This window comes from Conger conger, chromosome 5 (assembly GCF_963514075.1).
Source record: "Conger conger chromosome 5, fConCon1.1, whole genome shotgun sequence".
NCBI lineage: Eukaryota > Metazoa > Chordata > Actinopteri > Anguilliformes > Congridae > Conger > Conger conger.
Window position 1 is genome coordinate 24,179,739 of NC_083764.1, and position 25,644 is coordinate 24,205,382.

A 25,644-nucleotide genomic window follows, 5' to 3' on the forward strand; every position below is an offset into this window, starting at 1 on the left:
CCCATCACTGAGACTTAAAATTGTAATGTACTTTGACCCTATCACTGGCTCACTTATCATGGCAATATTATTATATTACATATCTCATATCATGTAACCTAATTATCCTTAGCAAAGTGCAAAGTAATCAACTAGCCTAACCTAAAATTAAGAAGATAAAACATTTGTTGAGAGTTTGAATGATTCACATGTCGATCATTTGCTTAAAGGCAAGATTGGGAGTTCCTAACTCCTACTCCTTTCTCCTAGAAGGAACATTCAATGGGTTAATTTGTCTTTAAAGATGGCAGACCTTGATCGATTTCTGGGTCAGAAGCCAGGAAAAGACAAAAGGGGAGAAAAGTTAACAATTGGAATGAGCCCACTGTCTCACGTGGTTCTTTTAGAGCATATGGGAACCTTGAGTTTCATTCACAACTATAGCAGATCGACTACCTGGATGCCATTGGTGCAGAACGAGGGACGCTAAACCACCATGCTAACTGAAGCCCCTCCGCCTAGGTGACATTACGGCTAATAAAATCACCCTGGTGGATGCCTAGACCCTGTCAGCACTAGCCTGCACCAAGGACCACTGATGGACACCCCAAAACGTATTACATGCAGGTGAAATAGCCTCTCTCCCGATGAGTACTGTCTGGGTTCATTTGCAATGAAGGTCAGTGGAGCTACAGTGTACAGCTGCGTTTTATTAGCCTGATAATACTCTATAACATAATGGGAAGGTGACAGGACATTCCTTAATGGTAAACAATTGAGCTTCTGATGGACTAGCTTTTATAGTCAGAATATGATGCTTGTGGGATCATATATTCATTGATCTGACTTTGACACTTTCTTTGTCCTACCAGTACATTTTCCAAAGTACTTGTTTTCCCTTCTACTTGAAACCAATCCAATGGATTAAAAAATTACAATGAACAGCCTTTTAATCCTGTGATTTGCAATTAAATTTCCTTACTTAGTGAGTTGAAAAAGTCAACTTGATAGCAAGCCAGGGGCTGCTGAACCTGAACCTAAAAATAGTTTAGCACACACAGATAGTTTGAGAATAAAACTTTTACATTTTGGACATAAACCAGATCATTCTTCTATATATATATATATATATATATATATATATATATGTATATGTATATGTGTGTGTTGTATATGTTGTTTGTTCAATTGAACAAAGAGCAAAGAGAGGGGCTCAAGAGATTAAAATCAGTGATTTAATTTGAAGAAAACATGAGTCTGGAGTATTGATTTTGTCTGGATTTTATACTTCTTCCTTATCTCATTAGGATAGTTTATTTGGTCCAGGTTCAGTTCTTTTAAAAAAAACATCGAAATGTACCTTTAAATTACACTTTAATAGGATTCTGGGCTTATTTGGTCTTATTAAACCAGGACTAGGTCTTTACTAGGACTTCAGTGACAGTGATTGCGATAGTTGAAAGGAATATATAATACTGTTCTTTGTTTAAAAGGCTTTTTACAGCCAATCTTACAGCACCATTTCTCGCTGCATTAATTTGCATTATTTGGAAGTGATAAAGGCATGGATTCAATCAAAATTGATCATTAACTTTGACCCTTGGGTTGTGCAGTTCAGCAAGTTCAGCAATCACCAAAAACAACTTGCCACCTTGTTGGTGAATAGAAAAACACAATGACATTTTAAATGAATCCAGAGCTACTTTTTGTCTAAACTTACTGTTATAACCAACAGAAAGTAAAATATACTCAATTACAAATGTTAAAAAGCTTGTGAGTTCCCAAATTATCTCTCTGGTTGATATTGATTTCCAGTTAGTATAATCCAGTCTCTCACCGTCCATTCCAACAAAGGTCTGACTGATTTCAGTGAAGCTACCCCTTACTTTTCAGAACTGTGGATCCTGATTAGTTGTGATATACTATTGGAATTCCAGCAGTCTTTCTGCAGTCAACTGAACATGGAGATTAAGACAATTATGCACAAAGGATTTTATGCTTCTTAAGAAACCAACAAGCTCCTGATGATGATTTTGTTGAAACTGTGCAACAAATTCGGATTAATGCGTGTAATGTGATTTACGTCAAGTTACATTTTAGCACATTTGTGGACTGTGGAATTTTTCCCTGTCCGATCGCTCCCAAACAGACTTCATCATGTGCTCATGTACAGTCTGAATGCACAGTGTATGTATACATATACATTAAATGCATACACTTTATAGCAATCAAGAGGTAGGTGCCTCCTATTTGTTTAGGGAATTGGGAGTCATAGATAACCCATGTTTAAACTCTTTCCCCTCGAGGGTGTGTTATAAATCATTAGTAATGCACTGGCATTTTGCTGTCTGTTTTAGACGATGAGTAATGTTTGTGTATTTCCGTGTGCGTGCATTTGTGCGAGCGTGCTGAACAGAAACATGGTGCATGCGGTTCTGGGCAGGAATATGAATCCTCATTGGCTCCCTCCCCTCATCCCTCCTCCCCTCCCCTCCCGCTAGCCCTCCCTGTTGCTGTAAGCCACTCCCCCCGGAGTCAGCCAACAGCAGCTGTTCCTTATTATTCATCATGCCCTTGAGTCTTAAAGAGCCCTATCCTGAGTATGGAGAGAGTCATTCCTCTCATTCCCCCAGCCTGTCTCTCAGCCTCACACACAGCGCTGTCCCACCGCTGCCTCTTGCGCTCTCTCTCTCTCTCTGTCTCTCTCTCCCTCTCTTTCTCTCTCTCTCTCGTGCTTCGCATATCCCTCTCTTAGCCCCCCTCACCTCTCTTTCCCCCCTGTCACCCTCCTCTCCCCCCTCCGTCTCCCTGCCTCTCCTTCTCGTTTTCATCCACTCTCAGATACAAGCACAGAACTGAAACACCTGGCCCAGCTGGGAGGTCCGCTGCTGTCAGGAGGGGCGTGTTTCGGGAGAGCTGGCTCTGAAGGTTCCCCGCATTTCTTTTAGGGGAGACAGCGACTCTGTTCTCCCCTCCCCTCCCCGCTCTTCTCCTGTCCTATCCTCTGAATGGTGGAATGCTAAACCTGGACTAATGGATGTTTCAGAACTTTGCACGCCGGAATCTCGCAACTACCAGAACCAGTAGGTGCTTTTCCTTTCATTTCACAGTTTTATTCCTTCAATGTTTGATCTCTCTCTCTGTCTATCGCTCTCTTTCTGTCTATTTATACATCTATCTCCAAATCTCTCTCTGTCTCTGTTTCTTCCCATGGCGACTGTCACAATTGTTCACTCCTGTGGCGGGTCGATGTGTGTAACTTTTCCTGTGGAAGCGGTGCTTCGCTCTCAGGCCTCAGGGCTTGTCCGCTCGTCTGCTCGCCCGACACGCGACTGTCCTCCTCCCCACCTGCGCAGCTACGAGGCTGCCCTCTCCACCTGCGCATCTGTGAGACTCTACCCCCTGACTGCGCAGCTGCGGTCCGGACTGAGTTCCGCGAAGCGTGGGGGGGTGGTGGGGGTGGGGGGGGGGTGAAAGGACGCAGCAGGCCCGTGTTCGAATTGCCGAGGTGGCAACAGAACAGGGAGCGCTTTCTCGCGGGGCCGGGCAGAACCCGGGGCTAGGAGAGCCCGTCCCGGTCGTTGGCGATAACTGTTCCGGGTTCGACCCTCGAGCGGGGAAAGTAAGCGGAGAAAGGGCCAGGGCAGCAGGTCGAGGCTTACGCAGTGTCGTATTAGCGCTGAGGGCGAGACACGCTAAGCCGTCTTTAGTACCGGTCACTCCTGGAAGGGCTGGCCTTATTAGGGGGTATCTAGCGCAGATTGTGCTGTCAGAAAAACCCTTTTATATTTTTTACAATTGAAAATGTTACTTGTATCGTCGAATCATATTGTAATGGAGTTCTCAATTTTGCCTTTTTCTTTCACCATGAATTGCTCCAATGTCAATACTTTTGAAATAAGTATATCCAAGTGAATTACTGTACGCAATACAAAGATATGAAATAACAGATCACTTAAAAATATATTAAGCATTATCAAGTAATAAACGGGCTAGAAATTTCATGAGTCCTCAAATGCATTTAATCTCATATGGATTTTAACAAAATTTGAGTTTATGGAAGCCATTTGTACTTCATCTTTATTTGGATTAGCTCAGTGAACAGTGATGCATAAACTCAAAGGTGCTGCTTATTTTGCATTGTACTGTAAGTTATTCGATGTAGCACCAAATTAAGCCACTTTCTGTCCTATCAGTTTCATTACCTAAACAGATTTTTTGTCATGGATTAATGTTAAGCTAGGCATAATATATTTTGCTTTCAGTTTCGAGTTTAAGATTAATGGATTATCTTTTTGTTTAGATTATTTTAGTTACGGTGCATTGCAACAGCAGCACTGCTATGGGAACCTATTACCAAGAAACTGCTATAAGAAAAACCTTGTGAAAAATAATCATAGTTGGTAAAACCCCATTGTCCTGCCAGTGACCTTTACCTCGCCGAAGGGAAGCAATTTCAATAAAGTCATTAACTGAGAGGAACTGTCTTAATCTTCTTTTTATTTAACACTGATCAGGATTACAGAGCTTCCTACTGTTCTGTGGTCACTGTCATCTGCTTCACCATTCCCAACCTAAGCTTGCTTAAAGATTTTTTTTTTCGTTTTTATATATTTTCATACTGGCTGCATACCCATGCAAAATTCACAAATTTGTGATTCTAAACTTCATTCAAACTGGATTCATTTTCCACCTGATTTATTTAAAATCTTGAAGGAAATATGTTTCAGTTTTTTTAATATGTTCAGTAATAATCTTGGTTTGCATTATTAAATGATTGTTTTTGAGGTATTAGCATAGAAAACTAAAGTCATTCTTACAATGATCATAAATATAGCAATAGACTGCATCAAAGCTTAATATAGGCTTTTTCCAGGCTCTGTACATGAGTGAGAAATTAAATTGGAGAAAAAGAAAAACAAATTTATATGTTGCAATTTTTATTCTGCACAAAACACAATGATGTTATTCTGAAATGTTAATGACCATAATTAGATTTGGAAACATTTATTTATAAGGGACAAATGCAAGCTTGTAAAGGGATTTTGAAAGAGCTGGGTGTTGCACCTGTATGTGTTCCGTAGTAAATCAGTATAGTGGACAACTGATTTGATGCACTGCTAAAGAAATTGATACCATTCATGGATGATTTTATCATATCAAATATGTTTCACATGAAATATATATTTCATGAATATCTTAAGGGGGAGCTGACAGTAACCTTTTATCAACTGATACTTGTTATTGAGCCTTTGGACATTGATGCACAACAACGTTTTCTTTTCTTTTTTCAAATGTAAAATGTTCAGATGATTAAAACAATTTTTGTTCAGTGGAATCATCACATTTTCAGTTTTTTCATTTTTATTTAAAGGCATATACTATATGTCTGTTTCTGTAGTTGTGCCTTGTTTGGGGTTCACATGTTTTCGCAAGACGCATATATTATAACAGTATGTAGGCCTACATTGTGTATCATTTAATGAATTAGAATTGCAACCACATTTATCTGCTCCCACTTTTCATAACAATGTGCATACATAACATAAAAATAGGCAAAAATTTAATTCTGGTGACATTTCTGTAAAGAAAAAAAGTATCAAGTTTTTTAAATATAAATACGGCTTGTATTTATATTAACCAATTCAGTTTAGAACACTAGCTAATATATAATGGTTAGAATCACTGACATTATATTATAGCATACATGCAGTAATGTGCAGTATATAGTGTTGATTTTAATTATTTATTTTTAATTATTATTGTACTCATTGGGTGTAGTACAGAGAGTTACATATAATAAGTAGACTATAACATTTAATTAAATATTCTAAAAATATTTATTTGGACACAATATACATATTCTAACTTAGCTGTTTATTAATTAATTTAGGTCTAGGCCCAGTTTCAGTCTTACTACAATAGGCTTTGTGTGTTTGAGTTACTGTAAAACATGTAACAATGTAAAACAATGTAACATGAGCTTGTAAGTTGTTTGATTGAGAGAAAAATGTTATGGAAGAATACAAAAGACATTAGACTATAATTCTCAGGGAAATACATATTCCACTTATGTCATGGGCGCTAGAGCAAAACTTCCAAATTGTCACTTCAACAGGCCTTAAAAATGGGCGTTGGTAAAATCTTCAATGTTTAATATGTTATTTTCTGTTCGGTTACAAGTGATTGACATTGTAATTAACTTTTTTTGTGTTGCACAGTGGCCTTTCCTTTTCATGATCATATGATTTGGGAGCACAGATACACAGTAAAGTGAAAACAAAAAATGACAAAAAAGATTCCTGAGAATAAAACATTTGCAGAGACCGTGCCTATAGGATTGCAGACGGCACACTGCGTATGTAAGACGAGAGCAATCCATTTGTTTCCCCACCTGATATCAACCAGGCCCGCCTTTATGATTGATGGGCTGTGTGCGGTGATGTCATGTTGGCTGTAGAATACTGCCTGACACATATGTCCTACAAACTGCCGCAACATTAAGCATGTGTTTGAGTTTCAGAGATAGAACAGACTGTGTCAGCATGCAGTGGTTGCACGATATGCTCTTAATTCAATTAACGCCACACCGGCATGCCATCAGAACGAGTTTGGGAGCTTTCTCCGTACGCAAACCTTAATGTAGTATCAAGCCAGTAGTAGTTTTAAATAGCTGACTTTTTAGTAAAAATCAACAATGTTCTTTTCTGGGTTTTCTATGCTTGTGCCGAAGTCGCTGGAGCAATACTGTCAAAAGAATCTCTGCTTATTTTCAGCTCGTGACGTATCTGGCTACAGGGCTTTCGTATCTTCATCCAGGGAACCTCTGTGTATGGTACTTTTTGTTCTAGTCTACTGTGTGACTAATTAGGTTACCGAGGACATGCTCTCCTGTGCTTTCATGATTTCTGAGTTTGATTTACTTAGAATGCAGTTGCTTCTTTATATGTGCTTTTGTGTCTTTTCCCACACGTGCTGTATGTTATGTTTCAGTTTTCGGTATTTAGGACTCCAGGGGGATTCTGTATGTAAACCTATCAATCAGTCAGTTCTATCAATAAAGTATAGGCAAGACTACCTCTTTTACAGACTACCACCAAATTATCAGGTCGTTTGATGCCGGAAATTGCTACTAAAGCTGGTGGGTGTGGGTGAAGGGTAAAGCAGTACTTCTCTGTATTATATTTATGTGGATTTGGCACTGATGCTGTCGATGGCAACATGTCTGCTTGAATGAAGGGCATTCTTTCCCAGGGGTTTATTTTACTCATTTTATTTATGTATGGCCACATGTTGTCCTTGTACTGCCATTATTTTCCGAAATTTGGCCACACTGCAGTTTGCCAGATTGAGTTAAGTGGTGCTGGCTAGTGTGCAGTGCATAGGATTATGCTACAACTTGCCTTGCTATTGAAAGCACATGTCAACCTTCCCCCAGGCCGTACCTCTTAAATGTTTAATATTTTTCCTATTTCTTTTGTGTGTTTTTTGTTATGCAGACAATTTTTTCAGCATACCTTGTGCTAAAGTGAATTCATGTATTGTCCCCGTTTTACTGAGGTAATCAGATTTTACAGCAAAATGATAAAATGATTAAAAGGTCCCTAGGATTGTTCTAGAAGAATTTTGAACTTTAACTTTTAGTTGCATGTACCAAGCTCATACATGTATAGCACTCACCTGACCAGTGATTGTATTCTCATATTGTTTTAATCTTAATTCATTTTACTTTCCAATATTTTATTGAAAGCAATTTAGTTTTTATTGGGATATACATTTTAATTGTGTTTACATGGGTAGGTGACAATTTGCAGATTATACTGGGAAAAATGGAGATATATTTTTTACAAACATTCTCATCACACAGCTTACTGTAATCGGCTCATATCGCAATTAAAAAGTACTTTTTGTTTAATAGAGGTTTTGAAGTTGCTATGCGTCCCTTCGCACTCAGTATCTGCATAGGTATCAGGTGTAAGTATATTGTAAAAGTGACACGGGCACAAAGAGTAAGAATCCATACACTGTATACACTTTAATATCACATGATCAATGGTCCCTCTGGTAAAATTCATCAGTCAGCGCGTGGAATGTGAGGTGCCATTCTGGTGTCCCTGTCAGCCGGGCTCTGGAAACACTATTGCCCCCTTGAGTTTAGCGATAACATTGCCAGCACCCCTCCACCCAACATAACGATCTTACTTTGAGGACAGTAGTAACCTGTTTGAAGTCGGTTCCTTATTTGCAGCAGTTAAGCAGTATCTGTAACATATCTGGCGGTACTTCAGTGCCTGGCCGCGTAGCTCAAATGGAGACCTTCTTGATTTACACTCTTGCTTTTTAAAGGGGGCGAGATATGAGCTAATGGGGCAGTGCCAAATGAAGACCTAGTACGCCCTTTGTAAATTAGTGTGGTAACTGTGGACTGTTGCCGTATTTGGTTGATATGCTAAGTATGGGTATCCACTAATCTGGCTATTTAGTCCAGTGTTGGTATCTTAAATGGCTTAAAAAAAAAATAAGTTCACGCTGCAGCAAGCAAAATGCAAACCTTTGAAAGTGATGTTACTTTTTGAAATTATAATGAATTCAATGGTATTGAAAAACATTGCTTCTAATTGTTTTGTAAGATCAAAAGGTATTTTAGTCACTTCCTTACCAAACTAGGATTCCAAAAAAATAAAGCAGAAATCGTACTTGCCTACCATCTGTTTATTAAGTTTTTCAAGCTTAAGTCATGCTTAATTAATTATTGGTAACCTATCCATTGCATTTAATTCTGAATATGAAAAGGTTTTCAAAAAAAATGTTCTTGCAAAATTAATGTAGCAACTTCAGATAATACACACTTTATGCAATATTAAACAATATTTTTATTGTTTGAAAATGTATCATTGGTTACCGTTTGGGCAATGTGTTAAAACATAAGCTCTATTCACCTTATCCTTGAATGTACCTGCATTAAGGTCAACTCTGTCCAGCTCAGCTACGTGTTTCTTTAACCAATTCTCAGTTTAAGTCCACAGTAGAATAAGAACACAGAGCAATTTCAACACACAGTCATTTTCACTTTAAAGATGCCCACCTGAGCCCAACAGATCTGCTAGTGTTTATTGGCATACATTATTGGTCTTGAGAGTGTAGTGGTTTGAAGGTTATGGTCTGGAGCAGTAAATGAAATGCAAAGTAGCATTAGGGTTGATGGTTAGCCACATTTATTTATGAAATCGATACTGAAACTGTCCTTCGCAAAGTTACCTCTGATTCCATCTGACAGTGTAAGTGCATACAGCCCCCAGTTTTATACGCAGCCCGTCCTTAATCCCCCCTCATCTTTTATACAGCGTTATGATGGTGTGGGGAACATCGCTGGGATGAACCAAGGTCAATATAACAGTTAGGACAATGTCTGACTTATCCATGCAATGGGGCCGAGCTGGAAGTAAATTATTTTGAATATATTATTTGGAAGCAGCGTCTGGATACCTCAAAATGCTAACCAACACTGACCATTTCACAGGCCTGCACTGAGTAATATCTAGGAAAAAATTACATAGAACATTCTTCCCCTTTGTCAACACCTAGGGGTATGGCTTTAGGGGAACTTGATCCATATTATAACATTGTTTTGAAAGAGCGGCACTTACAGCTGTACGCTCAATTACCAGTCTGTTTAAGTTTTTAGAATGAAAATGTAGCAATGGAAAGTTGTGAATTAGTCATATCTCTGTCATGTTTTGGCATTCTTTTCTCCAGGCAGGATTCACTTGAACCACAATTGGCATTTGTTTTTAAGATTAAGTGACGTTCGTAAGAATTGTTTTTATCTACAGCAGTACCTGGAAATGTACGCGGTACTTGTGTAAATTAAGATTTGTTTTCTTCAATGTGGTGGAAGTTTAAATAACATTTCTGTATTTGATTGTATATATATATATATATATATATATATATATATATATATATATATATATATTTTTTTTTTTTTTACTTTTGACAAAGTTTTTGTGCAATACCATATTTGTGTGATTGTGTGCTTACCACAACAGAACTGGTTCCTCTGTGGATCACAGATTATCCTCACTGTCACAAAAAAAATAAAAGGGTATGGAATGTGTTTGTTTTCACAGATAAAATAGGCAATTAGGAGAAAATGTGCAACTGAATTTTAAATTTTTTAATATGATTTACATCAACTTCTCAGGTACAAGGGACAAACAGTATGCGTAAGAGAGGACAATTAAAAGTACATCACCTGAAGATGTTTTTGTGCCACAGGATAATGTGTCATTTTGATCATTTTCAGGCACGGTATAATTGCTATAATTCATGCATATGAGTAAGTAACTACATTCCACCCATTCTAAATAGAAATTGATTGCGCTCTTGGTTAAAAACTGAGGTGCATACAGATCAAATGTATATGGTAACTACATTCAAAACAGATCTGCACTCAACATTGTAAGTATTAACATACTTTTATTAGACTTATAATACATTTACTGTAATAGACTTTAAATGAACAGCATAGCATATAGCAAATATAGAATTACCTGTACGGTTTGACATTTATTTCATAATAAAAATGGGTTTCAACCAAAAAGAAAAAAAGAAAAGAAAAGAGAAATAATAACAATCCTTTTATTTTCTTTTAAGATCATAGGCACAGTGCTGACTCATGAATCTAAAACATCTATTTATTAAAGACAATCAGGAAAAGAAGAAATGGAAATCTTTATTTCTCATTACATTTTTAACACCATTCTGGTATTATGCGGAGTTAGCCGCACCTTGAATCCACGTTACGGGTCACATTGTATTCCCTTTCTGGATTTTAAGATTAATTTTTCATTATTTGAAAAAGAAATATCCAGCACAATTCCTTAATAAATTCACGGCGATAACATGGGCCATGCAGGCAGTTGTGCACGCATGTGCATATTTGATTCCTGTTTAATTGTCTCTGACACCTTTGCGACTCATTCACTTTTTCAATTAATCAGCCTGTCATGAAATATTTTATGTGTGTTTTGCCCTTCAGTTAAGCATCAGACAGATTGAGTGCTATACGAGAAGCCAAGAAAGTACAAGAACAACCTATCAGAGGGAGGTTAATGAACTCATCCCATATGTGTCTCCCAATCACTCTTCCCTCTTTCCAGTGTGAGTCTCAACTGGTTGTTTAAATCATGAGGTATAACCTTAAATGGCAATTCCTTTGTTAAATAAACATAATATGTAAAAATACTTTTACCTTCTCCATTTCACCTTGCCATCGGGTTTCTCGCTCTCTCCGACTCGTTTTTCAACGTTACGAGCTATTTCGTCTACCCACAACCGTTTGTGTTTCGGAGCGGAACCTCAAAAAAACTGCTTTTCAAATGCATTTCACGCTTTTAAAAAGCTGTTGGACAGCCGATGCCCAATTACAGTACAAGGGAAACAGGCGATACTGCCAAAATGGACACAAACACCCTGAAGGATATTTAAACCGTTTAGCCACTGTTTGCACGGCGATTCGTTCGGCTATCTGTGCATGAAAAACGAACCGCAGCCCAGCCCTGCCTTCCTTTCTGAATGTGCCAGTGCTCTCTATGTGACATTTAAGATATTCTTGCATCGGTTGTCACATTTTCCATTGGGTAGCCTGGCAGGACGACAGCAGGAAGCAAGGCCTCATGGTCTTCGTCCGTGCGGCATCAACGCTGTTTGTCACGAGATCGCCAGAGACTCCGGCGGTCGCTGGTTGAGCTGGGACTGCTACAGTTTGTGTGAAAAGCCTGGCGACCTTATTGCCAACCAGAATAGATCATTGGCTCAGTTTGTATGAAATATTTATCGATAAAGCTATTTCCTTATTCGTTTGGCAGTCGTTTCATTAGTGACACGGCTAGAGTTGAAACGTACGTATCACAGGGGCAGCAGGAACAGGAACAACTTCAGTACAGAGGAGATGAAGTTTACAGTAAGTAGTCATCAAGCTGAAAAACTATGCTGAATGACAATAACAGCATAACAGTAAAACCCATAGTAGCTAACAATTAGCGTTAAGAGCAGCATGCATGCGCCACGCTGAAGTGTTCTAATTTCTGTACGGAAAAACAAACATCGCAGGGAGGGATTGACTTCAGGGAGTCTCCCTACATTTGATCCAAGCAAAATCCATCTCAAACTCAAAGCAAGCTGTGTTTAGGACCGAGTTCCTATGGAGACATCAAATTCCAGATGAGATCTAAGGCTATTTCTGTCTTTGAGAACATGAGATCGGCGGATTGCACAGGCATTTTTGCGAAAATGGATGGATCAAAATCGTTATTAAGTGTAACAAAAAAAGAGAAAAACTCCCAAGTGTCGCTGTGCGCTAAGTGAGGAATGAACTAATTTTTTCGACACAATACTCTTCATAATTCAGTAGGGAATACTTTCACACCACCAGCCGGATGGTGATGCATTAACTGTTAGACTGCTAAATTTAGATTAGACGAGAACGATCCATGCTGGGGATAGCAATTAAGACCAACACTTATCCAAGCATTGGTTTGCATTCATGATTTTAGACCATGGTACCATCACACTGTCATTCGCTACATCTAAATATAAATGTCTATCTTGCATGTCTATCTTTTATGTGTAGAATTGCTTGATCGATAGATCTTATGTAGATACGTATGTCTCCTTAGACAGGCTTCCCTCACCATCAAATATGATATACTGTATACTGTATGTACTTAGGGACACATGAAGTGCATGATGTACTGGATAATAAAGAACTCGATAGATAAAATGATAGAGGTTTGGCATTCTGGTTTTGCTCCTACTTGCAGATAAGGTTTCACATGAGTGTAGTGCATAGAACATCCTCAGTGAGTGAGCCCTAATGAGGGAAGGCCCTCAGGTCTAACAGTAAAACTCCATTTTGTTTTCAGAATTATCAAAGCTGCTGTTCGTCCTTGCATGGCACAGTGAAATGTAGGTGTCAGCCCTGTTTCCCATTCCTCCTTGACTGGTTATTTTCCTGCATTCCAGTACTGTGTCTTAGGCACGTAAAATTCGATCAAGCCGCTTCCCAAGATAATGAGATGAAAAGATTATAAATATCGAAAAATGTACTATAAAGGACAATAAGCAGTTGAAAACTAAATCAAATCAATATTTGTTGTGACCACCATTAGGCTTTAACCCTCCTATTATATTTGGGGTCAATTTGACCCTGTTCAGTGTTTGACATTTCAGTAAAACCTTTTTTTTCAATCTTGATACTGTATGACTATTTACATTTCCTATTTTGGTGGGATTAAATAGTAAACATGCAATAAAAGTAATATTTTTATCTCAGATTTCTTTGTGGATGTTTCCGCTGGAATTTCCCCATACCGGTGCCGAACTTTCACTTCCTGTAGCTCAGGCTCTAAAATGAGATGTTTCTCACAGATTTTTCATATGTGTGGATAAAAGACTAGTCACTTGGGAGACAATAAGAAGGCGACACACAAAGTGTCAAAACTTTTATTTAGCAATAATTTTGTGTTTATTCAAACTGTTGGGGTCAATTTGAGGCGGTCATAAACTCTTAACATAATACGAGGTTTAAAACTGCATCAGGTGCAATGTCCAGAAGTTTTCTAAGAAAATCAGCTTGTGGGTTATTGCAAACATATTGGAGGACTTTCCACAGTTCTTCTGCCGAATTGTGGCTGTCTCGCTTGCTTCTGGCACTCCAGGTAATGCCAGCCCAATGCCCACAGCCTTAGTCAAGAAAAAAAAAATGCAATTTAATTTAATGAAACACAAAACTTTCTCTGTCACATTACATTTTGGGGAAAATGAATGTTTGGAAATCTCACGTTTGTGTATTATCTCACACCAAATTCATATGTATAAAAAAACTAACATGCCGAAGACTTTTGCACAGTACTGTACAGGTATGGAAGTTGTCTTGTAGGTTTTAATGGACCCGCTTTGTTGTGGACCCCTTCCAAGTATTTACACTGAACAAACCCTCTGGAATCTATATATTGTGCCAGAATTATATGGATCTCCAATACAGCATTGATCACTGTTCCAGAGGCAGTAGCACTTGTCTGATCTCAAACTTGGAGAAAAAATAGCCGGTAGGAAGTTAACGCCCTATTAAGAGTTAATTGAGTTAATTGGAAGTTAATTAAATTCCTCCTTGGCTGACTCTCACAAAAGTGGCTTGTCAGATGCATCACTTTGAGTATAATATATCTACTCTGCGGCTCTGAGACCACTTAGCTTGTAGATGTTTATGTGAGACAGTCTGCTTCATAAGGGCAGCTGTGATGTGGGTATTAAGTGGATACCAAGTGTAATTGTGGCTACCATGGTAACAGATGATTAGGAAGGTAATGCTGGAATGTCTGCTTGCAGACATATACAACATGCTACTAAATAGAAAAAAAGCAGAACTATATCAAGCGAACACTGATCAGTTTTTCATTATGTTAGCATCCTACTCGATGATGCAGGGCATACATCACCCAAGGTCACATTTTCATCATCTCATCATTTTTTATGTTTTCAAACCTTTTTTTTCTGTAAAGCAAGGTGACATTGGCCGTCTACCGTCATGCAAACTGGTATGCGCCCTCGGGTCTCATACCGAAAGAACTTCTTCAGCCGTTCAATCCTCCGGAAAAGTCAGGGAGAGACCCTGAAACAGATACCCGGATACTGCAAGAATATTCCGGAGACCCTAAGAGCAGCTAATCCCAAACACAGCGGTAACCGTAGAACAATATCATACAGCACAATGTTCAGTGTACCAGTGTTTCTCTGTAGTGCCTCTGATAGAGCATGTTTTATATTTGAGTGTGTATAGAAATCGGGACATACGTAATTTCGGCAGACAATTACAGGTAAGAACTAGAGGAGGAAAAAAATATGTATTAGACAGAGGGAATGATGCAGTCTGGGAATGGGCTGAATTTATGGAATGGGCTTAATATAACCAAAATGCCAAATAATGCCCCCCCCCAATAATATACAGTAGCTTGATGATGAGAAAAAAATATTTCATATAATAATAACAATAAAGATGGGGATTTTATGATGTGACTGTGCTATGCTGGTGAATATAATTTTCATTTTAGATTTTCGGGGTAGTTTTGGAAGCTAACTCTCAACCTTAAGTGTTACAGTATTTCTATATGCCTATGCGTGCAATAGCCTACAGCCAAATGCTGAGAGAAAGTGCAACAATGTATATGGATTCTGTAATGCGCTGAGATCAAGGCTCTTGCCCTTGTCAGTCATTGCAATCAGAGGTTTGATGGCCCCTGTCAGTAGTGTTGATGCCCAGCACTTCTTCCCCCGTTATGGTACCATCAGAGACAACAGGCGCTTATCAAAGAGGACAGCCAGTACAAAAAATGTACAGCCAATACAAAAAAGACAAACCTTTTCTTATTAGCAGTGCAATTTCAGCTTGTTTATTTCTAACGACGTTCTGTTGAATAAAAAGCAAAAAAGCTTGCTTCCCGTAGATTTTTTTGTTTTGCTTACTTAAAGCGCTGCTGCGACAGTTGCATATTTTATTTCCCACGGCTGCATCTATTAATTTAATACATGAAAAAAAAAAAGGATTTCTTCTGCTTTTCTTTGAACAACAACTTTGCTGTGACTGCTCCACAACTTCAAATACTATAACTTCAGTCATCTAGAATTCACGTTGTTTTTACAAATTTCTTCTGGGGGTTTCTTTTGCATTTCAACCCCCTTCCCCCCCAGTATTCAAACTAAATGTATGCCCTTGCAGGTAACAAAATTAAAAAGGATAATTACTAACGTCAAAAGAACACACTATGGATTTTAGAATTGTGACAGTGGTTTCACTGGGTTGACGGGAAGAATAAACATTTGGTATCACATAGCTTGACACAAAAACACACACACAGGTACAATAACAATAAATATGTTATTATAATTACAATCTTTGAATTCAAATAGAACTTTTACCAAAAAATGTATATATGAAACATGTCTTGCATTCACAATGCACTCTTGAGTGGGGGGTTAAGATATGTAAGTTCATAATAAGTATCACTTTGTTTGGAAAATAATAGTACACTTCTTCTTCAGATTCAAATGAAAAAATAAACCCCTCACTTCGACCAGCAAAATGATACATTGACTGGTTTATAAATCAGATGAGTCAATACTATTATTTCACAAAGCTGTCAATTTGAACCAGGGCCTTATTTCTATAATGTACATGTATCTTAATCTTAGAGGTGACAGGGCTTTTGATGAATAAACATGACAGGGACGGAGCGCGATACGGGGGTGATTTAATTTGACCCCACAGACCTCTCACCGTGGTGCCAATAGATAAGGCAGTCCCGCAGAATAGGGCAAACTATTTCAGCCAGAACCCTGCTGATACTCATAGTCCTGAGAGAAAAATGTTGGGAGGTCTCTGTATAAATGTACAGAAGCCGGGGCAGAAATTTGTCTCTTTTTCCAAGCCCCATTAACAGGAATATGCTCCAAATATGGTTATTGTCCTTGGACTTGTCCTAACATAGCGGCTCCCCCCCTCCCCCCCGCCCCCTTACGGCACCCATGGGTAAAGGTACTGAGAGGAAGGACTTCTGAAAGAAAGGACTTCTGTCATTGTCAGCAAAAGTGCAGCTTGCCTCCACACCATTCAACATCAGCCTACTCTTTTGTGTGCCCTCCCTCAGGCAGCTCGGTAGGATGGCTGCCGACGACCACCGTATGCCCCCCGGCTGCGGGTCCTACATCAAGACCGAGCCGTCCAGCCCCGCCTCGGCCGATACCGCCAGCCACCACAGCCCCGGCGGCAACTCCGACACCAGCGGTGGCTACGGGAGCACCCTCAACGGCCACTCCAACGGCCTGGACTCCCCGCCCATGTTCGCCGCGGGCGGGCCGGCGGGTGTGCCCTGCCGCAAGCCCTACGACGACTGCTCCGCCACCTACGGGGAAGACCCGCACGTCAAGTGCGAGTACATGCTGAGCTCCATCCCCAAGAGGCTGTGCCTGGTCTGCGGAGACATCGCGTCCGGCTACCACTACGGCGTGGCCTCCTGTGAAGCCTGCAAAGCCTTCTTCAAAAGGACGATACAAGGTACCGTACTTCCCCTCCCTCCCTTTCAGCAGGCCATCAGACTGGGTTTGCTTTGCACTTTCACATACAGTGTTTTAATCCCCCCCCCCCCCCATCCTTTCCATCCAACTTGGGACCGAAAGTGCCAACAGCTACAGAACAGGCCGTGAGTGTCGCTATGTGCTTTGCCCTTTGCACTTCACAAGGTACTAATAAGGCTAAAAAATCCGTAACATTCTGTAACGGCGAAGATTTATGGTTTCCCCGAACCTATCCCAGACAGTGCGGATCAGGAACAATGAGGGAAGTTATAGCTAAGGGGAAATTAATTAAGAGCTGTGAAGTAAAGCATGGCATGCATCAATTGTATTGGTCGCGGCGAGAAAGAAAATTACAGTAATGACTGTAATGATGAAAAAATATATATGTTAAATCTTTCCAGATTTAATGAAGGTGGTCACACCTCGATGATAACTGTAAAAATGACCTTGAGCAATAGCAGCTCCTGCTCACTCGGTTCAATTGCATAGAACACCTTCTAATAGTTTTCCAGCAATAAAATCAACAATCAGTGCTATTTTAAGAAATGATGCAGAAGTCATGACAGAGATGGAGTGCTTGCAACTAACTGCCTGACAGCTGTGATGAAGGCAGTGCTCTCTGGGATGACTGCTAGCAAATGAAAATTGTGCTGTATGGATATAATTGCTTTTGTATGACTGGGTATAACCCTTGCATATCTTATGTGATGACATCACTGGGATGGATCAGTTTGGATAGCAGTTGGTGGGATACGCTGATGTCCAAGGCTGTGATACTTATCACATCGCCCCTCAAATGGCTGCACTGGTTACTGTAGCCAAAAACATACTTACCTTGACATGGACCAGACAGTAGGCCAGTGATATCACTGGCATCCTACTTATTGCATTTGTAATATCCAAGATCAGATCTTGGAGAAGCATCGTCCTATAGGTTTTCACTGTTTTCAGTCATTTTCCTTGATTAACAATGTGATTAAGTCTTAGTACTATCAGGTGTAGCCACTGTACTCAATTAGGTAAAACAGAAATAAAAGTCTATTTGCGCACATTTCAATCAACGTTATTCTGTTGACACATGTAACTACTCTTTGATTTCCGCACTGATACTGCAAGATTATTCATGGCAAAGATGTATCTATCAATACGATAATTTAGTCATTTAAACAATCAAGTTCAGCTTAGATAGCCTTTATTACAACGCAGTAGATTGTTTTGCGTATGCTGTAAATACAACATCCACCCTATAAATTTAATTAGATTGTGCAGACTTTGTTGCGACAAAGTGTATGAAATTGAATCGATTTATCTCTCGATTCAAAAGAAAGAAGCTGTGTGTTTACCTGCCAATTGATTATTCCCATCATTGGCAAACCTGTTAATCAAGGAAAATGATTGAAAACCAGTCAAGACCAATAATTGCATATATTTATGCCTCCTCAACTTTTTCACTCCAAACCTAACAAAGCATACCTAATTCAACAGCAAGAGATCTCAATGGGCTGCTTATTCGGAGAATCATGTGTTCCAAATTCGGCTTAAAATGAAAACCTACAGTATGGTAGATGTTTTGGGGCAGGGTTTGGAAGCCCTGTCCAAGACATGTCTGCTGAATGGTATTTTTGTGAGGGAAGAACTGGTGGAGGGAACTACAGTATGGAGTGTTCATGTTCGCAGATATCAGGGGCATCGGGTAACCAAAAACGTGCAGACCATATTCAACTAAACCTTTAGAACATACTGTACTCTTTGAAATTGGGGAAATAGGAAATTAGGAACTACAACTACAATCGTATGCGTTGTGTACACCAAGTGGAAGCAACACAACAAATCACAGGCATTCATAGAAGTGTTTTTCTATGTGCAGTCCGCCAGTGTATTTCTTAGAAACATGGTTAGCAATCAGTTGTACATAAGTATTCATGAAACTTTCTTTAATACTGTTTCACAGTTACTCACCACTTTACTCCTATTTGCTGTAGTTCCATGTTTTTTTCCAAGGTGCCGTATCTGTAGATTAGCCGTATTGACACATTGTAGTTTTGTCTTTAGGTTTCCAGGCCGTCTGTACACAGCAATGTCTATATTAGCAAATATGTCTTTTGTTTTAATGTAGCTTTCCCTGAGAAAAGGCATCCAAATTAAATGGGCCTGAGAAAAGGCATCCAATAGGCAGAAACTTCACCCCGAGCCGTTTCTTTTTTAAGGTGGGCTGGAAGTCATAGTTGACAACTCCTGGTGCTTTTCCACCTGGAAAATTACAGTAACTTTCTGTATTCCATCTTTCTCAAGACTCTTGCACATGTGTTTTTATGTGTGTTTACTTGAGTGACTGGTGTTTGGTTTTCTTGAAGCCGAGAGGACGAGAGCATCCCTTTATTTGGGCCATGCATTTAAATAGATGCCAACACATTTACTAAAAATCTACTTTCATTTATGTTGGTGACAGTTAAGCGACACTCTCAATGTTAATTTGGAGAGGTTTATTTAAAAGCAGATAGGACATTTATCATCTCTGTAATGACACTGTTGCTTTTAAAATTTACATTGGTGCACATGCACACTATTAATAAACATAAAGCAATAAACACATGACTATAGGTTGCTTATCAAATATAGTCTAGGAATATACTTCTAGGATGATATTGGGTAAATATGACCATCAACAGTGCATTTCCACACTGTATTTCCATGAAAGCAGCTCACAAGGTGAGGGGAAAAATTGGCCTCGGTCGCTTGTCTGCTACTAGTCGCGCGCACTATGCATACATTGTAACAGCTATAATCAACTAGCAGGGGCACCGAATGGTAGCAAGCTACACACCGCGAGCACAATGTGAACACTACATGTCCGGTGTAAGTCAGACCTAAGGCAGCTGTTTAATCTGAGACAAATTCCTTCTGATGAACAAAATTATGCAAGTTATTTTGTGGTGTCTCTTTATTTTTTATTTTGATAGTTTCAGTGTTTTAGTGTTTCCCAGAGGTTATAGTGCTGTGTAGGACACAAAATACAACTTCACTCTCTTTTAAAATTGATTTGTGATTGTTCAAGAAAATCCATTGCAGATTATTTGAATATCGGTAATGTAAACACCCAGCCCATGGTACATGTAATTATTGAGAAGTGAAAGATAATAAATAGAAGATAAATTACTCCCGATGATGCAGTTTGGAAGAACTCGGCTCCTATTTAATATGAAAAGTAAAATCCACATTTGCTGTTAATCCACATTTGCGGTTTTGTTTGACTTGTCATTATCTTTGCAACAATAAACATAGCACAATAATTTGCTACATAATTCACCATCTTATTCAAACGCATGCATAACAAAATAGCATATGCATTTAAAAAAGCAGGGATGAATATTTGCATTCTGCATGGACAATTTAATAATTTTTTCAAGGGTTTATGTTTTCGTTAAATTTCTTTATTATGTTGAGATGATATTTTGTTTAGTTATTCGTCTTTCTTAGCAGTTTTTCTTAATTATTATCTTCCAGCATCTCACAGACAGTTTACGCCAAAATAATAATATAAACCAATTTATTAGTATTATTTATAATAATAATAGTAGTAATAATAATATGTTCTTATGCCACTGAAAAAGACACTGAACTGTGTACCGGGCATGGTAAACTGCATTAAACTGCAGCATTAACAGAAAGAGAGATTTGTAATGGGGACAGAAGCTGAGTGAATAAGTGCGAGAGTGGCAGGTTAAATTGAAAAGTGTGCCTCTTTTTTCCCTTCACTTGAAATGGTATATTTGGGCTCCAAATTGTCTATTTTGAGTCCGTCTTTTCTGTCCCACTTTGATGGCTTTCCATAATAAAGCTTATCCGCCGCCATTTGTCTGAGACACTGGGGTTTTGTCAATAGCAATCAGTGCTCAGAAAGTGTAATTAAGGACAAGGCTTTTCATTTGGAGGACAGGAGGTGGGGTGGGACGTCCCAGGCGAGGGGGGGGGGGGGGGGTGGAGGGGGACGGGGGGGGGGGGGACTAGAAGCATGGGCATGTGGTTAATTTCAGGGGAGGGACAGAGAAGGACAGGACACCTCTTTAGAATGGAGAGGGAACCGGCTTGTCTTTCAAAAGAGAAAGCTTCATGAAATATTAATCAGGACTGGGTACAGGACAGAAAGAGTACAAGGAGAGGAGTGTCAAAGCAAAAAAAAAATGAAACCAGGAAATACAAGCAGAGGCTGAGACGAGGCACAAATGAGAAAGGAAACAATCTGTTTTTAATTCTCGTTTTAATCCTAATAAGTGGGAGCAGAGCTATGAAGAAACAGTAATTTCCAGTCAGCCCAATGCTGACCTCACTGCTGCTCAATTTCACTGCTGTCTCTCTGAATGCACATTGTTTTTAATCAATTTGATTGATTTTGATATCTACTGAGGCATGGGACTTCTGGGACTTCTTTACCCTTGGAGTGTGTTTGCCGTCTCCCTGACGCTGAGTTGAGAAACATGTCGAACAGCACAATCAGTTTGTTTATAAGGATTGCTCTCTCGTCTGTCCTAAAGCTATGCAGTAGCATTTTATAACTACAGCTGATTGTGGGCCAAACTCCTTTATATATGTGTGTGTGTGCGCATGAGTGTGTGCATGCGTGCATGTGTGTGTTGAACACAAGAGAATTGTTTCGATTTTAACCTTGGTGGGGACACATCTGACAACTGCCCTACAGGCTACCAGTACCCTTCCCCCACCAGCATGAACACACTTACTAAGATGCATTCGTGCATGTGTACACACACACACACACACACACACACACATACGCACACACACACACACTGGGCACACAATGTATTTAGCTACAGTGTGCCAACTTCACTTAAAGGAAATGAGTAAAGAATATTAGTTAAATACAGTACCGTGAAAAAGTATTTACCCCTTCCACCTTTCCTATATTATTGAATATTTATCACACTGAGTGATTTCAATGATCTTTTGACAAAATGTAATACACAAAGGAAAACAGTAAACCCAAAACAGGCTTTGTAAATAAATGAAATTGGTATTTAATTAATTTAATTAAAAGTTATCAAACACCCATATCACACCTGTGAAAATTCCCCCTTAGTTACTCATTTGACCAATTGACCAAATTTAAATTGATAATTATATTCAGCTGCATCTCAAACTGAAGGCAGTTGCCTTGATGCCTCGCTGCCTTGCTGCCTGATTAGTCCACTGTCCTTCAAAGGCGTCTTTGGAGGTGCTCGGCAGCACGTAATGAGACAGACTTTGAAGGCAGGAGGGCGTCAGAGTCAAAGTAACGTGATTACGTGATGCATGACTACAAGCAGCAATTCAGCTGCGTAGTTCATGGAAAGTTCACGGAGACTTTAAAATATTAAATATTTATTTCAGTGTGTTCAGTAATTAAAATGTTGTTTAAAAAAATATAATTTCAACAAAATATCGAGCTCGCTGTTTACTTGCAATTGTGGACAGTTCTGTGAATCTGTGTAAACTCCACTGCTGTTCAGCCGCCATTAATTTAACGGAAGTTAGGAGCCCAAGGTTAATTGCAAAGAATGCAGAGATATTCGGCTCAACAAAGTTCCTCAAAATCGTCCAAATGAAGGCACCTTAGAAGGCATAATTATTTTCCAAACTTTTGAATGGGGTGGCACTCCATGCCTTGGGATACTGCCCATGAAGGCATCATGTCTTGCCTCTGAGATGCAGCCTAAACATCGCTGCTATTGAATCTAAGCCTCGGAGTGAAGTAGTCACCACAAAGTTTCTACAGAAGAGATAAGACTAAAAGTTGTTGAAATATATCAGTCTGAAAGGGTTACAAAGTCATTTCTAAGGCTATGAGACTCCTTCGAACCACACCGAGAGCCAATGTCTCCAAATGGAGAATGCTTAGAACAGTGCCAAAACTTCTCCAACAGCGCAGAAAAAACAAAAGATCCAAGAAAATCCAAAGTAATGCAGGTCTCTCGAGCCTCAGCTATGGTCATATTGTGTGCATGGCTACACAATATGAAAGACACTGGGCAAAAATGGGATTAGCAAGGCAGAAAACACAAAAGCAAGTTCACATCTGAATAGTTGAAAAGAAACTAAATTAAATTAAACTTTTGGAGTGACCTAGTCATAGTCCTGGCATGAACCCAACAGAGATTCTATGGCAGGACCTGAAACGAGTAGTTCATACTCAAAACCTAACAATTTGTTTGAAGTAAAGCAGTTCTGCAAAGCAGAGTGGGTGAGCATTCCTATACAGTGAAAGACTAATATCAAATTATAGGAAGTGTTTGGTTGCAGTTATTGCTGCTAAAGTTGTATGGATGTTTAATAATAAATTAATGAATAATTAACAAATTGTGTTGACTACCTGGGACACCTATGTTTATAACATTTTGTTATATTCATTTAATTAATTCACTGTGACAATTGTGCAATAATAGAATAAATTAGGAAAGGGGCAAATACTTTTTCACAGCACTATGGATTCGCTATGAGAATCATTATCAACTGTGAATTAACTCACTAATATAACGCAAGCTACCATCTTACATGCACATTAACAAACACATTATGAAATCATAACTTGGCTGAGAAATTTTATCAGACATGTAATAATTATCTAGGTAGTGTGGTTGTGTGGCAAGCTAATCAAGCTAGCAAGCGAACTTTAGCCTTACATTGATGGCTTCATCAGTGAGAGATGCTGGTGGCACTGCTACAACAATATTTTTATTCTGAGAACAATTGGAGGCAAGCCAGTTCCAAGCCTAAGCTAATCAAATGAGCCGAATTACTTATTTGTTTATTTATTTTTATTTTTATTGTGCTATGTGAAGGACATTGAGGGCTTGTGGAAACAGTGTTTGAAATCTAAGGAAATTATTGGTGCAGGCAATTTATGGGTCACTGTGCTTACTGTATGGTTGAACAATTCACTTCACTGACCAGAGAGCCAACAAATTTTAATTCCAAGTGTCCTCATTGAGATTTTGATCTCTAGCCACTTATGAAAGGAATAGGTTGTTGTCAGGGCTCATGGATCAGGCTCAGACTATTATAACTAGGCTCAGTCGCTTGGTTTGACTGACAGTACTAACACAAGCAGCAAAGAACCGAGTCTCTGTCATACATCTCTAGTTTGAGAAATCAGTTATTTATTTCTCGCTAGCTTATCAAGCCGAATGTTTGTAGCCAAAGCATTTTACAATCTTTGTGTATTCATTAGATAGCTAGCTACCAAAATAGTTACTGTATATCATAATGATGTGATTTTATGAAAGCAAGATGTTGGCTACAGTGTGCTGCCAAGATTTTACCAGTTTACCAGCTTATACATTTTACATATCCTTTACTGAATTACTGTTAGCTCATGAGCAACAGTAGCTAGTTGTTATGTCCTTGGGGTATTGTACATGTCGCTTAGCAAAATTCTAGGATTTAGCTAGCCAATACAGTATAGCTAAAGCGTTTATTACAAGATTTTGCAACACTTAACAAACAAGAGCATCATCTTAATCAACAGGTCAGACTATTTTAATTTCATTAGCCTTTAGAAAAATGGCATTAATGAAGTGGTTTTCTTATGCTTTGCTAAATATTATGAAAGCACCAAAGCAGTGATACCATTCATAGTGTGACAGCAAACCAGTGCTCAATGCTAATTATAATACAAATTATGGATACTGTATGTATTTAGAATTTGTACTTTGGCTGATTATGGTACTTAAAATGCAACTGGGGTTTTAACACTACTCTCCGCTTCTCTACACACCAGTCTGGGAATGTTGTATGCATTGTATTTCTCATATCAGCTGAAATTGGCGAATGCATTAGACGGCCATATCCAGAGTGACTTACATTGTACTTATCTGTTCAATGACGGTAATGGGTAAAGTTAGCTGTGAAGTATGAAGTAAACTACTATAGTTGGTAGGCAGATGAAATGTTCCTGTTTTTGCGTCGGATTGTTGCTCTCAAGCTGCAAGGTGACTTTGCCAGGTTCTGCAATCTCCATTTGTCAACTACAAATGCCGCTGCTCAACTTTTTTGGAACAGTGTCCAGAAATTTTAGCTAAGTAGGCTACTTCAATTTAGTCCACTGTTTACCCAAAAAGCTAAACTTTATTCATACTACCAATGTCAGGCGTCAAATACGCAAAAGGTGACGACAGTCCATGGGATAGGGAACAAATTGTCTACTATTTGCTTGTTTATTAGATGATAATGGGTGTGTGGAATGAGTGTGGGTGACATGCTGAGACGGGGAAAGCAGTAAGGTGGAAATTATGTTGTTATTTTTGCACTCATGGTTCACACCTTGTTCTCTCCAGGCAGCATAGAGTACAGCTGTCCGGCCACGAGTGAGTGCGAGATCACCAAACGGCGACGCAAGTCCTGCCAAGCCTGCCGCTTCACCAAGTGTCTGAAAGTGGGGATGCTGAAAGAAGGTGAGGCGCCGCCCGGCTATATGTTTGCCTGTTTGCTTATTGCTAAGGCACAGGAACCTCAGTGGAGGCAATAAGCTTTAAGGCCCTT

General features: G+C 39.1%; 1 protein-coding gene across 1 annotated transcript in view; it reads left to right on the plus strand.

Annotated features, from left to right (window-relative positions):
- Positions 1 to 2,625: 2,625 nt before the first annotated feature.
- LOC133128662 (steroid hormone receptor ERR2-like) overlaps positions 2,626 to 25,644 on the plus strand; it is a 59,218-nt gene continuing 36,199 nt past the window's right edge. Inside the window, exons 1-3 of the mRNA XM_061242371.1 lie at positions 2,626 to 3,062; positions 16,686 to 17,092; positions 25,440 to 25,556. Coding sequence (XP_061098355.1) covers positions 3,013 to 3,062; positions 16,686 to 17,092; positions 25,440 to 25,556 — 574 coding nt within the window. The 5' untranslated portion in view covers positions 2,626 to 3,012. The remainder of the gene's footprint in view (positions 3,063 to 16,685; positions 17,093 to 25,439; positions 25,557 to 25,644) is intronic.